The sequence below is a fragment of the Pogoniulus pusillus genome, chromosome 24 (genome assembly GCF_015220805.1).
Source record: "Pogoniulus pusillus isolate bPogPus1 chromosome 24, bPogPus1.pri, whole genome shotgun sequence".
Classification (NCBI taxonomy): domain Eukaryota; kingdom Metazoa; phylum Chordata; class Aves; order Piciformes; family Lybiidae; genus Pogoniulus; species Pogoniulus pusillus.
Genome location: NC_087287.1, coordinates 9,409,686 through 9,423,111, shown reverse-complemented (window position 1 = coordinate 9,423,111; position 13,426 = coordinate 9,409,686). Strand labels below are relative to the sequence as shown.

Sequence of the window (13,426 nt, the reverse complement as noted above, 5' to 3'; positions counted from 1 at the left end):
ATGGCAGCCACCACAGTGACCGACACAGGAGGTGTGAGGATCATCACTGAGGTCATCTCAGCCACAGACCCCCGAGCAGCCCAGCTGACTGCTGGCTCCACAACATCCCCACCCACTGCCTCATCATTCCGAGTCAGAGGCTTCAGAAGGGCTCAGCCCAAGATGTTGGGGGTGAGACACTGTGTGCAGGAGCACTCCAGGGACAAAGCAGGGACGCAGCATCCCCAGGGATTGTTCTGCCTGAGGTTCTCCTTGCCCAGGGCAGAGGGGACGTTCAGGACCAGGTCATGCTGTGCTGCCAAGTGCCAGGCTTGGCAGCACAGGCTGCCCCCACAACCCTTCTTGGCACCAGAGAGCACAGCCAGGACACTGTGGCACTGGGGTGGGACTAACGGCAGGGGTGACACCCACCCGTTGCTGGTGCTGGCAGCACCTTGGGCTGAGAGTGAGGAGTGACCAGGGGGATTCTTCTCCCCTGTCCTTCCCCAGACCATCCACATCTTCACTGGCATCATCCACATCTGCTTTGGGATCATCCTGACAGCTTCAGAGCACGAGGCCCCCTCCCTGCCCGTGGCCAGTGGGATCCTCTTCTGGCTCGGGGTCTTGGTAAGCAGGGACTTGCCTGCTCCTCTCCTCCTCCCTGTGCCACGGGGGGTGGGGGGGATTGAGGACCAGGTCTCTTTGTCACCAGGACCTCCTGGTACACTCACAACTTCTGTCTGTCTCCTCTCTGGGGCCGGAGAGGGGGTGGGTGCAGCCCCAAACACCCCTTCACAGCCAGGGGGACACTGGGATGTGCAGGATGGGTGAGAGGGACCTGTGCCTGGCTGCTGACAACCTCCTCCCTGTGTTTCCTGGAGCAGCTCCTGCTCTCTGGCTCTCTGCTGGTGGAGAGTGACAAAAGGGAGAACATCCTGCTGGTAAGTGAGTCCCCTGAGGCCAGCCTGGAAGGGACAACCTAACCCACTCCCTGTTTCTGTGACTTCTGCCCCTTCCAGTGGCTCTGCAGCCTGGATTCGCTCCGCAGGGTCTACAAGCAAAGCTCACCTCACCCTCAGAGATGCCCATCAAGCACAGGGTGGGCAAATCTCCACCCTTCAGGGCCTCCACGAGGTGCCTGGAGCCTGGCAGAGTCACTCTCAGGGACAAAAGATGTCACAGAGGGTTGCCTTCTCCAGGAGTAGATTTGACCCGAATTGATTAACGCAGCTTGGAGGCATCCTTGGTCAAACAGCAAACCCCCAGGCAGGCTCTTCCCCAGCTCTGTGGCACCTGATGGAGGTCTCCTGGGAGGGTGGGCATCGTGCTGTCACCCACACAGCTCCCGGCAGGAGGGACAAGGCTGCTGCGGGCTGACTCGAGGTGACCCACATAGGTGAAGACCTGCTGCGTGGTGAACGTGGGGGTCATCCTGAGCACGCTGGTGGCCACGCTGATCCACACCACGGCCATCGCCCGCGACACCCCCGGCTGCGAGGCCACCACGCCCCACGGCATGAAGCCTGAGTGGTGCTTCAACCCTAAGAACAAGGTAGAACCTCCTGGCCCTGCTCACCCGGTGGGCTCCGAGCCTCCCATCGCCATGCGGGACGTGCAAACAGCCTGATGGTTGCACGCAGGGGAGGGGAAGAGGCGTGCTGCCGCCTCCTCCTCCTCCTCCTCCTCCTCCTCCTCATCATCATCCTCCTCCTCCTCCCCATTCTCCTCCTCCCTCCGCTCATCCTCCTCCTTCTCCCCATCCTCCTCCTTCTCCTCCCCATCCTCCTCCTCCTCCCCATCCTCCTCCTCCTCCCCATCCTCCTCCTCCTCATCCTCCCCCTCCTCCTGCTCCCTGCAGAAGCTGAGCAATGGGCTGGACTCCATCTTGGTCATCTTCAACCTGCTGGAGTTCTGCGTGGCGGTGGCAGCCGTGACCTTCGGCTACGACGCCATCAAGCAGCAGAACTACACCCGCATGGTGAGAGGGGCTGGCGCCGCTGCGGGGCCCCAGGCACCGCTGGCAGGGCCGGGGCAGTGCTCCTCAGCCTCTGCCCTCCTCCCGAGGGGCAGCCCCAGGCTGGTACCAGGCCCGCAGGAGTTTCTCTGCGCGACCCCAACCCCCAAATTCCACCCCCCCACACTATGTTTCTCTTCTCGCAGACGCTGTAGCCACGGCTGAGCCCGCGGCTGTCTGCCAAGAAGCGCTGCAAGCCGCAGCCCCACCGCCACCGAGCCGCTGCAGCCCCTGCAAGCCCTCCCCGGAGCTGGCCGCAGCCTCAGATGCCTCCGCAGCCCCGCTCCGCGCCCCGGGGTGCTGCCTGCTGCCCTTCCTGGCTTTGGACGCCAATAAAGGCCTCTCCCCAAGCCGTGGGTGTCTGCAGAGCTGGCTCAGGGCACCGGGGAGGCGCCACCGAGCAGGACTAAGGGGGGTCGGGGGTGTGCGCGGCGGGGAGCGGGCACAAGCCAGCACCGCGGCGGGCCGTGCCCGGCACAAAGATGGCGTCCTCTGCCCGGCTCCGCTTGGAGGCGGGAGGCGTTGCCCGACGTTACAATGGCGACCGCGGCCTCACCGTCGGCTCGCAGCAGCGCTGCGGCGCCGCTCTGACGCCATCGCTCTGCGCCGCACGGAGACGGCACCGCGTGGAGGATGGAGGAGCCCGACGGGGCGGCCGCGGGCACGGCTCCGGCGGCTGAGGAGCCCAACGGGGCGGCCCCGGGGGCGGCCCCAGCTCGGCGGCCTCGGAAAGCCGTGAAGAAGCGAAAGGAGGCTGCGGCCGTGGCCATCCCGCGGGGCAAGCCCAAGTCGGGGCGCGTGTGGAAGGACCCCGACAAGAAGAGGTGGGTGCGGGAAGGGACTGACAGGTCTCGGAGTGGGTCCTCGGGGCCGAGGGGAGTGTGCTGAAGTCCGCAGCTGGAAGTAGGTCCGATTGGAGATCCTCGAGATCTGTGGGAAGCTCTGTGGGTGCTGTCTGAATAGAATAGAATAGAATCAACCAACCGGGTTGGAAGAGACCTCCAAGATCATCCAGTCCAACCTAGCACCCAGCCCTAGCCAGTCAACCAGACCATGGCACTAAGTGCCTCATCCAGGCTTCTCTTGAAGACCCCCAGGGACGGTGCCTCCACCACCTCCCTGGGCAGCCCATTCCAATGCCAATCACTCTCTCTGCGAAGAACTTCCTCCTAACATCCAGCCTATACCTACCCTGGCACAGCTAGAGACTGTGTCCCCTTGTTCTATTGCTGGTTGCCTGGGAGATGCCTCGCGGGGCAGGGCTGTGTTTGGGTTCAGGCTTGGCAGGAGGCTTTGCAAGTGCTCGGGGTGCAGGCTCCCTGCAGGGCTCTTGCCTCAGCTCAGCCCCATAGAGGACCTATAGGAGCCGGCTGCTTGTGACCCCAGACCCACAGAGAGTGAAAACGGCTGTGGAAGGTTGCTGTGAGCCGCGGGGAGTTGAGCTCTGTCTTTGCCAGCTGCCAACACGACCCCTCTGTCTGCCCAGGTTCTCGCATATGATCCAGGACAAGGCCCTTCACAGCTCTTGGGCACGGAAGATGAAGGAGAGGCAGGAGAAGAAGCTTGTCCAGGACCTGGCACGGCAGCTGCAGGAGGGGAAGCAGCGGGAACGAGAGGTAACAACCTCTGGGCAGCCTGCTCCAGCCCTCCAGCACCCTCACACCAAACAAGCTTCTCCTCAGCCTCACATGCAACCTCCTGCACTCCACTCTGTGCCCTCTGCCCCTTGGCCTGGCCCTGGGCACCACTCACAAGAGCCTGCCCCCAGCCTCTTGCCCCCCACAGCTCCTTTAGCTGTTGCTGAGCACTGAGCAGATGCCCTCTGGGGCTGCTCTCCTGCAGGCTCCACAGCCCCAGGGCTCTCAGCCTTTGCTCCTCACAGAGGTGCCCCAGGCCCCTCAGCACCTCCAGAGCCTGCCCTGGACTCTCTGCAGCAGTTCCCAGTCTGTGCTGAGCTGGGGAGCCCAGAACTGGACCCAGATCTTCAGCGTGAGTGGGGCAGAGTAAAGGTGGAGGAGAACCTCCCTTACCCTGCTGCCCACACTCTTCCTCACACCCCCAGGAGACCATTGGCATTCTTGGCCACAGGGGCACGTTACTGGCTCATGAACAGCTTGTCCCTCAGCACTACCAGGTCCTCAGAGCTGCTTCCCAGCACCAGTACTAGTGCAGGGAGTTGTTCCTCCCCAAGGGCAGGACCCTCCACTTGCCCTGTTTGAGCTTCCTAAGGTTGACCTCTCCATCCTGGCCAGGTCTCACTGAATGGCAGCTCCTGTGCTGGTGCCCAGTCCAGGCTGTGACAGTCACAAGCTGCACATCACTCACAGAGAATAAAGTCTCTTGGTCGCTTCCAGCCTTCAGCTGAGCTTTGTGCCACACATTTCATGCTCAACTGGGTATTGCTTGGGCTGCCACAGCCCCTGCAGCTCCCTGACTGGTGTTAGTGGGTCCATACTGGTTGGGATTTAGGCTCAGAGGCAGGCAGGGAGGGAGGAACCCACAGGGAATGATTTGCTGCTGCTCCCTCAGGAGAAGAAACGGCGAAGGGAGGAGAACCTCAGACGGCGCCTGGAGAACGAGAGGAAGGCAGAGATCGTCCAAGTGGTGAGTGGTGACCACCAGACCACGGAGAACTGGGGCTCCAGTTTGCTCCAGCTCCTCTCCTCACCTCCAGTTCCCCTCCTTGGCTCCTCCTGTGAGCAGCACTGGGAGGACTGGGACATTGCAACCGACCTCAACTACAGCAGGAAGGTTTCTTCTCTTGTGCCTTCCAGAGTGGGGTTGAGGGGGGAGACAACTTCTCTTTCAAGCTGGAGGAAACCAAAGAGGGGGTCACCATGGGGGTGACAGAAATGAGGGAAGCATGGTGCTAGGGGGGAATCCAGGCAGGATCACGTGGGAAAATCATGGTTATTCCTTCTGGAAGAGACTTGGGAGAGAAGCTTGGTGCTGGTGGGAACCCAGGCATGATCATGTGAGCTAAATCATGGCTGTTCCATCTGGAAGATACTCTGGAGCTGAGGGTGGGTGTAGAGAAGACTTTGACAGCCCCAGAGTGGTGGTGAGGATGGATTTGTTCCTGTCCTTTCCCTCCTCAACAGCTGGGAGACCCTGGGAGATGTACCCAGGGAGGAGTTTTAGGATGCTTCTGCTGAGCTGGATGGTTTCATGGGCAGACTTAGGAGCTGTTCCTCAAGGTCCCATCCCACAGCTCTGTGGCACAGGAGTGGGAAGCTGACAGCTCCACCACGCCTGTGTCTCTCTCTCTGAAAATCCCATTGTTTCCCTCCTCAATTCCCCAGATCCGAAACCCACTGAAGCTGAAGAGGGCCAAGAAGAAGCAGCTGCGGCGGGTGGAGAAGAGGGACACCCTGGCCCTGCTCCAGAAGGCACCTGCCAGGCACAAGGCAACCCCAAAATGAGATGGGAAACCATGGGACTCTGGTGCCCAACCCCTGCAGAGGGAGTCTCTGTGGCTCCTGCTCCTCTCCAGAGATGATTCCTCGGCTTGGGGGGGCCCTGGGTGTTGGACACAGCAGGACAGAGATGGTTGGGGGGGGGTTGTGTTGCTCCAGGACATGCAGGAAGCAGCTTCTGGATCCTGTGGAGTTGCTGGAGCTGGACAATTTGTTTTGACCTGCCCCAAATCTGCTTTCTCTGTGTCAAAATGAAGAGGATCTGACCCATAGTGGCCTCAAATCAATCAGTATTGGGGGGCTGGAGGCTCCATCTTTGGGCTTTTCCTCTTCCTCAGCTTTGCTGGGGTCATCTCCTGAGGTTCTCCTTCCTCAGAGAGGTGGAGGAGGTCATCCCCTGAGGTTCTCCTTCCTCAGAGAGCTGGGAGAGGTCATCCCCTGCAGTTGCCTTTCCTCAGAGAGGTGGAGGAGGTCATCCCCTGAGGTTCTTCTTCCTCAGAGAGGCCATCCCCTGAGTTTCCACTTCCTCAGAGAGCTGGGGGAAGCACCCCCTGAGGTTCTCCTTCCTCAGAGAGCTGTGGAAGGTCATCCCCTGAGCTTCTTCCTCAAAGAAGTGGGGGAGTCACCATCTAAAGTTCCCCCTCCTCAAACAGGAGGCTGCCACCCTCCTGGATTTGAGCCTTGGAGCCTGTCACTACGGGGAAGGGGACTGTGGAGATGGGAATGGGGTGCAGGGTGCCACTCAGCTTGCTAGAACCCTGCTCGGGGCAGGGGAGAGGGGGGGCTGTAGAGTGGGTTTTGGGGTGTGGATTGGCTGTAATGAAGAGGCTTAATGGGAGTAACCCCCCTCCCCCCAGATCTGCAGCTGTCCTGACTTTTCTTGCTCTATAAACACCTCTTGGTCTGCAGCCTGCTGGGAGCCAGATCAAGGGGATGAGGGTGGGAGGCAAAGTTGGCACTGGTGGGGCTAGGGGTGCCAAGAGGAGGCTGCAGGGAGGATAAGGTGAGATGTGGTGGTGCCCAGGAGCTTTGTTTTGGGGAGGGGGACAAGCAGTGGTGGGTTAAGGACATGATGGAGGCATCGCAGGGATGCAAAGGGGTAGGGAAAGTAGGAACTGGGGGGGAGGGAAGAAGGAATTAGGGGAGAGGGAAGTAGCAAATGGGGGTGGAGAAGTAGGAACTGTGAAAGGATTTGGTGGAGTGAAGTAGGAATGGAAAGGAGTTGGAGAGAAGTAGGAATGGGAAGTGGGATTTGGGATGAGAAAAGGGATTGAGTTGGAAAAGTAGGAAGTTGGGTTAATGATGATTGGAGGGGAAGAAGGAGTTGGGGAAATGAACTGGGGAGGAGGAGGAATTGGGAGGAGGAGGAGGAATTGGGAGCAGGTAAGGAGGAATTGGGAGCAGGTAAGGAGGAATTGGGGGCAGGTAAGGGGGAACTGGAGGGGAGAAAGGGATTGAGAGGAAGGAATTGGTAAGTAGGAGTTGGGAGAGGAGACAGGAATTAGGGACTGGAAGTGGGAATTAGAGAAGTAGGAATTTGGGAGTGGAAGCCAGAATTGAGAGGAAAATGAGGAGGAGGAAAGTAGGGGTTTGGGGGAGGGAAGCAGGAATTGAAAGTGAAAAAAGGGAAGAGGGAGGAAGCAGGAATTGGGAGAAGCCAGGAATTTAGGGGTGAAAGTAGGAATTGGGGAGAAGTAGGAATTTGGGGCTGGAAGCAGGAATTGGGAGGGGGGGAATAAGGATTTTATGGAGGGAAGTGGGAATTGAAGGTGAGGAAAGAACTGGGTGGAAAGTAGGAATGAGGTAGATGGGGCAGGTGGGGGGGGAGCAGAAATTGGTGGAGGAAGGAATTTGAGAGGGGGGAATCAGGAATTGGGAGGAGGAAAAGAGGAGGGAAGGGGAAAAGAGGAGGGAGGAGGAAACTAGGAAGGAGGAAAGTAGGGATTTTGGGGAGGGAAGTAGGAGTTGTGGAGTATTTTTTTGGGGGGGGGTGGGAGTGCCACAGGCAGGGGGTGGGGACCTGCGGGGCTGTGAGACCGGTGCCAGGCATGCAGGGGTCATGGGCCAGGAGGGTTCTGCCCTCGCTGGTTCCTTGGCTAATGATTACCCAAGCTCGGCACGGGCAGATCCCAGCCTCTCCCACCGCTTCCTACAGCTCCAGCAGCAGCTCAGCCTTCGCCCCAGCAGGGTAAAAGAGTGCCGGGAATGTTGGGGTGGGGGGTGGCTGGGGGGGGGGATGGGAATTGGAGCCCATTCCTGGGAGCTTCAGACCTCGAGGGCATGCGGAAGAGCTGCCTGGTGGCGCTGGTTCGTGCTGGGGCCAAGCCTTTGTCTCTTCGCAGGGCTGGACGGGGGCCAGCAGCTCGCTGGGCTCCCTCCGTCCTGCTGGGGTTTGCTGCATGGAGAGGCTGTGGGATCATAGCCACTGCCTCCCTCCCCCCCCCGTAGCCCCTGCCCGCAAGACTCCCTGCCCTGGGGTGCGGAGGAGGAGGATGGGGAGAGGGGACAGTGGGTGCTGGGGGCACTGGGGCTGAGGGACAGAAGAAAAAGGGGGTGGCTCTGATCAGGACTTGGGGGGGGGTGGGGTGTAGCCCCTGAACCCTGTTTTGACCCCGGGGTGCTGAGGAGGAGGATGGAGGCAAGGTGCTAGGGGGCACAGAAGGAAAAGGGGTGACTGGGGGTGACGCAGCTGCCGGGCAGGGTTGGGGGGCTGCTAGTGGGGGGGGTGGTTTCTGGGCTGGGAGGGCCGTGGGGGTTCCAGTGAGAGCAGCTGGGCTGCAAACCCTCCTTGGGGGACCCTGCGGACAGTGCCCTGCTGCCAGGCCACCCCGGGTCACCGGGCAGCCTCCTCCGCGGGAGGTGGGGCAAGCGTGGGGCGCTCCGGTGGTGCGATGCTGCTCTCCACCCCCCAGCTCCCGCCATGGTGGAGGTGACGGTGACGCCGCGGTGCTCCCTGGCCGACCGGCCGGTGCGGGTGCGGGTGCGGGGACTGCGCCCCGGCCAGGCCGTCACGCTGCGGGCACGGCTGGCGGACGAGCAGGGCGAGGAGTTCCAGTCCCGGGCGTTCTTCCGCGCCAGCCAGACGGGTGAGGTGGACCCCGGGTGCCACCCGGCGCTGGGCGGCAGCTACTCGGGCGTCTGGCCCATGGGGCTCTTCTGGTTCCTGCAGCCCAACACCCCCTTCCGACGGCTGATCAAGCGGGACGTGGCTGGCAGCCCCTTCCTCGTCCACCTGGAGGTCTTCGACGGCATCGAGCTGGGCAGCCAGCCCCGGGAGCGGCCGCTGGCCTCCTGCCGGGCCGAGCGGTGGTACATGAGCCGCGGCGTGCAGAGGGTGCCCGTCAGGGAGGGCAGGGTCCGCGGGGCGCTCTTCCTGCCAGCCGGTGAGACCGCGGGGCGCGGGGAGCCGCGGGGCGCCCAGCCTCGGTCCCCCGGCGCGCCGCGGGGCCAGGGCAGCGCTTCTCTGCCGCCGGCGATGGTCTCTCTGGCTGCCCACAGGAGCGGGACCCTTCCCCGGGGTGATTGACCTGTTCGGGGGTGCCGGTGGCCTGATCGAGTTCCGTGCGGGGCTGCTGGCCAGCAGGGGCTTTGCCGCGCTGGCCTTGGCCTTCTTTGCCTACGACGACCTGCCCCAGATGCTGGCCCAGCTCGACCTGAGCTATTTCGAAGAGGCAGCCGAGATGCTCCTCCGGCACCCCAAGGTGAGCTCTGCAGCACGATGGGTGGGTGGCTCCCGTGAGCAGGGGTGGCCTCAGGTGTGCTGGGGATGTTGCAGGGAAAAGGGTGCCCTGGTGATCAGGGAGGGCATCCTGGTGGGTGGGATCTCCTGGAGAGCAGGGGTGGCCTCAGGAGCAAGGTGTGCTGGGGACGTCGCAGGGAAAAGGGTGCCCTGGTGATCAGGGAGGGCATCCTGGTGGATGGATCTCCTGGAGAGCAGGGGTGGCCTATGAGGAGAGACTGAGGGATTGGGGCTGTTCAGTTTGAAGAGGAGGCTTTGAGGTGACCTTACTGTGACCTTTCAGCATCTGAAGGGGACCTACAAGAAAGCTGGGGAGGGACTTTTTAGGCTGTCAGGCAGTGATAGGACTGGGGGGAATGGAGCAAAGCTGGAGGTGGGGAGATTTAGTCTGGATGTTAGGAAGAAGTTGTTGAGCATGAGAGTGGTGAGAGCCTGGAATGCGTTGCTCAGGGAGGTGTTTCAGGCCAGGCTGGCAGAGGCTGTGGGCAGCCTGCTCTAGGGTAGGGTGTCTCTGGGCATGGCAGGAGGGGTTGGAACTGGCTGCTTCTTGTGGTCCCTTCCAACCCTGACTGCTTCTGTGATTCTATGAATCCAGTGTCATGGGGACAGCTCAGTGAGCAGGATGCCCTGATGACTGTGAAGGACATCTCAGTGAATGGGATCTCCTGGTAATCAGGGATGTCTTGAGAAGTAAGATGGCCCAGGGACATCTCAGTGAGTAGGATGCCCTGATGACTGTGAAGGACATCTTGATGAATGGGATCCCCTGTAGAGCAGGGATGGCCTAGTGAATCCAGTGTCCTGGTGACTGGGGATGTCTTCACAGGATGTTAAGGGTTGGAAGGGACCTCCATAGATCATTGAATCCACCCCTCCTGCCAGAGCAGGACCTTAGCATCTAGCTCAGGTTGCACAGGGATGCATCCAGACAGGTTGTGAAAGTCTCCAGAGAAGGAGACTCTCTGAGCAGCCTGCTCCAGGGCTCTGTGACCCATAACAGTAAAGAAGCTTTTCCTCATGTTGAGGTGGAACTCCCTGTGCTGTAGCTTATACCCACTGCCCCTTGTCCTATCACAGGGCACAACTGAGAAGAGTTTGTGCCCTCCCTCTTGACCCTCAGATATTGATGAACACTGATTAGATTCCCCCTAAGTCTTCTGCTCACCAACCCAAACAGCCCCAGGTCCCTCAGCCTGTCCTCGCAGGGCAGTGCTCCAGCCCCTTCATCATCTTCACAGCCCTCTGTTGGACTCTCTCCAGTAGATCCCTGCCCCTTCTGAACTGGGCAGCCCAAAACTGAACACAGTATTCCAGGTGAGGTCTTGGGTAGGGCAGAGCAGAGGGTGAGGAGAGCCTCCATGGATCTGCTGGACACACTCCTCATAATGCTCTCCAGGACCCCAGTGGCCTCCTTGGCCACAAGGGCACACTGCTGTCCCATGGAGAGCTTCTTGTCCAGAATGGTGAATGGGATGTCCTGGTGAGCAGGGACATCCCCAGAAGCAAGATGTCCTGGGGCCATGCCAGGGAGCAGGGCCTCCTGGTGACCAGCAGTGCCCAAGCAAGCAGGTTGTGCCCAGGCACTGAGCACTGCTGCCCATTCCGCTCCGTCCCCTCCTGCCGCAGGTGCGAGGCCCTGGCTTGGGAGTCGTCGGCGTCTCCAAAGGAGCAGAAGTGGCCCTGTCCATGGCCACCTTCCTCCCACAGGTGGTGGCCACGGTGTGGATCAATGGCACATCCTCCCTCCATGGCAACCCCCTGGTCTATAAGGACGACCTCCTCATCCCACCCATCCCCTACTGCATCGAGCGAATACTCTTCACGGAGCTGGGGGCCATGGACAACTCTGCCATCTTCTCCGACCCTCGGGACCCTGCCTACAGCATCTCAGCCATCCCCACCCAGAAGATCCGAGGGAAGGTCCTCTTTGTGGTGGGGGAGGCTGACCGTAGCTTCAACAGCAAGCTCTTTGCTGAGCTGGCCATGGCACGGATGCCGCCCGAGAACTGCCGCCTCCTCTCCTACCCTGGGGCTGGGCACTTGATTGAGCCTCCTGGGTCACCCCTCTGCAGCATCTCCAGCATTCGGGGCAGCCCCAGACCACTGGTGTGGGGAGGGGAAGCCCAACCTCATGCCAAAGCCCAGGAACACTCATGGCAGGAGATTGTCCGCTTCTTGGAGCTCCATTTGGGGTCTGTCATCCCCACGAAGCTGTGATGGGTGGAAGGGTCTGAGGCTGCCTCGGGGGTTTGTCCCAGCCACTCTATAATAAAGGGCAGTGCTCCTGTGCAAGCTGCTGTGGGTGCCCTGCTTTAGCAGAGGGGTTGGACTGGATGGGCTGCAGAGGTCCCTTCTGACCCCACCCTGCTGGGATTCTGGGATCCTGCCACCTGCATCCTTTGCTCATGGCGTGGGGACGCTGCACTGAGGTCCTGGTGATGGCACACCTGAGGATACAGGTCCATGTGTTCTGCAAGGCTCTGCAGCTGGCTTGGGGCAACCCAATCACGCTGGGGCTGAAGAGCAGCCCTGAGGAGAAGGCCTTGAGAGTGCTGTGGGGTGAAAAGCTGGAGATGAGCTGGCTCAGAAGCCAACCATGGCTTCAGCTGATGCCCAGCAGGGGTAGGGAGGAGATTCTGCCTCTATACTGAGTCCTCACCTGTAATGCTGGGGCCAGCTCTGGAGTCTCAGCATAGCAGAGACAGGGACCTGTTGGAGCAGGGCCAGAGGAGGCCACAGCAATGCTGGCAGGGCTGGGAGCCCTCTGCTGTGAGGTCAGGCTGAGGAAGTTAGGATTGTTCAAGCTGGAGAAGAGAAGGCTCCAGGGAGACCTTCTGGTGGCTTAAAGGGGCTGAGAAGAAAGCTGGGGACAGACTTCTGAGCATAGCCTCTTGTGACAGGCCAAGGGGTGATGGTTTGGAACTAACAGCTGGAGGGAAGGAAGAAATGTTTGCCCCTGAGGGTGGTGAGAGCCTGTCCCAGGTTGCCCCAGAGAGGTGGGAGCTGCCCCATGTCTGGCACTGCTGCAGGTCAGGTTGTTTGGGGCTCTGAGCAACCTGTTCTAGATGGAAAAAGTGCTGAGGCTGGCACCTGGGCTGGGCTGAAGGGTAGCAAATGGGCATCTGGGCATGTTCACACCCAGCTTGTGCCAGGGCAGGGTGCAGGAGTTGGCTATGACCATCACATCAGCAAGGGGAGGGTTGACTCAGTGGAAGCTGCAATAAAGGTAAGACCCAGATGGAAAACTTCTAAAAGAAGCAACCCCCAAGGTGCTGAGCAGCCACCTGAAGGGAGCCAGCTCCTGCCTCCCCATGCCAGGGCACTGCTTCAGCTGGGTGTCTGCCTGCTGTTGGACCACGCTGGCTCCACGGGCACCTCAGGGCACTGGCATCAGGGATTCACAGAATGGCTTGAGTTGGAAGGGACCTTAAAGCTCATCCAGTTCCAACCCCCTGCCATGGGCAGGGACACCTCCCACTGCTCAAGGCCTCATCCAGCCTTGGATACCTCCAGGGCACCCACAGCCTCCCTGGAACACATGTTCCAGTGTCTCAGAGCCACCGTGGCACAGCTGCTGGGGCAATGACTGTGCTGCCATCACCTTAAAGCCATGAGAATGAGGTGCTGGGGAGCAAGCCCAGAGCAAAGGACGGTGACAGCCAGCCCAAGGGGTGACCTGGGGCTCCCCTGGCCCTTTGCAATGCTCAGGACAGGTCTTGATTCCTCACTTGCAGGAAGAGCTTCTCCTCACTCATCTCCACAAGACCAAGTGCTCTTTGAAGGGCTTTTGTTGCCAGTGGGGTAGAGGCAGGGTGGCAGCCACCATGGAGAAGGGGCATTTGGGGACAACTGCCCCATTCCCCAGCCCCTAAACCCTCCTTGGTCCCTCAACGGGCTCCCAGTCCCATGGCTGCCCTGAGGTGTCCACTGGGGAGCCAGATGCCACCACTGTCCCCAACAACTTGCACCAAACCCCAAGGCTGTGTGGCAAGAGCGAAGGTGGGCACATGCCAGCCCCCTCCTCCTGCCTGGCTGGCAGCCGGTGCCAGCTCCAGTCCCCGTTCCCTGGCAGCAGGCTCTCCTGTGGCGTTTCTCTGCCAGGCTCCGCGTTCCTTGCCCGGTCACCGTGGCACGGCCACGCTGAGGTGACCACAGGGCTGGGGGCAGCGAGGTCAGCGGTGGCAGGGGAGCGAGGAGCCCTGGGCAGAGCTCAGGCAGGAGGCACCATCCTGGCACAGCCTCACCAGTCATCTGATCCCTGCTCGGGCTGGGTAT

The 13,426-nt window shown here is 60.8% G+C and overlaps 3 protein-coding genes across 4 annotated transcripts; all 3 read left to right on the top strand.

Moving 5' to 3' along the window:
* Positions 1 to 2,346, top strand: LOC135186027 (membrane-spanning 4-domains subfamily A member 15-like). The gene is made up of 6 exons (XM_064163382.1): positions 1 to 171; positions 490 to 609; positions 867 to 923; positions 1,379 to 1,534; positions 1,841 to 1,960; positions 2,143 to 2,346. Exons 1-6 carry the CDS (start codon positions 1 to 3, stop codon positions 2,149 to 2,151), a joined length of 633 nt encoding a protein of 210 aa, XP_064019452.1. The 3' UTR covers positions 2,152 to 2,346.
* Positions 2,347 to 2,431: 85 nt separating this feature from the next.
* CCDC86 (coiled-coil domain containing 86) lies at positions 2,432 to 5,684 on the top strand. Its single transcript, XM_064163390.1, has 4 exons — positions 2,432 to 2,820; positions 3,483 to 3,612; positions 4,526 to 4,600; positions 5,299 to 5,684. The coding sequence occupies exons 1-4, from the start codon at positions 2,630 to 2,632 to the stop codon at positions 5,416 to 5,418; spliced, it is 516 nt and encodes a 171-aa protein (XP_064019460.1). The 5' UTR covers positions 2,432 to 2,629; the 3' UTR covers positions 5,419 to 5,684.
* Positions 5,685 to 7,462: 1,778 nt separating this feature from the next.
* On the top strand, positions 7,463 to 11,443 carry LOC135186006 (bile acid-CoA:amino acid N-acyltransferase-like). Of its 2 annotated transcripts, none has more exons than XM_064163343.1 (4): positions 7,463 to 7,600; positions 8,325 to 8,795; positions 8,911 to 9,113; positions 10,778 to 11,443. In XM_064163343.1, exons 2-4 carry the CDS (start codon positions 8,333 to 8,335, stop codon positions 11,366 to 11,368), a joined length of 1,257 nt encoding a protein of 418 aa, XP_064019413.1. In that variant the 5' UTR covers positions 7,463 to 7,600; positions 8,325 to 8,332; the 3' UTR covers positions 11,369 to 11,443. The 2 variants fall into 2 exon arrangements, with proteins under 2 accessions (XP_064019413.1, XP_064019414.1); XM_064163344.1 differs by having other exon boundaries at positions 7,463 to 7,719.
* The last annotated feature ends 1,983 nt before the right edge of the window (positions 11,444 to 13,426 follow it).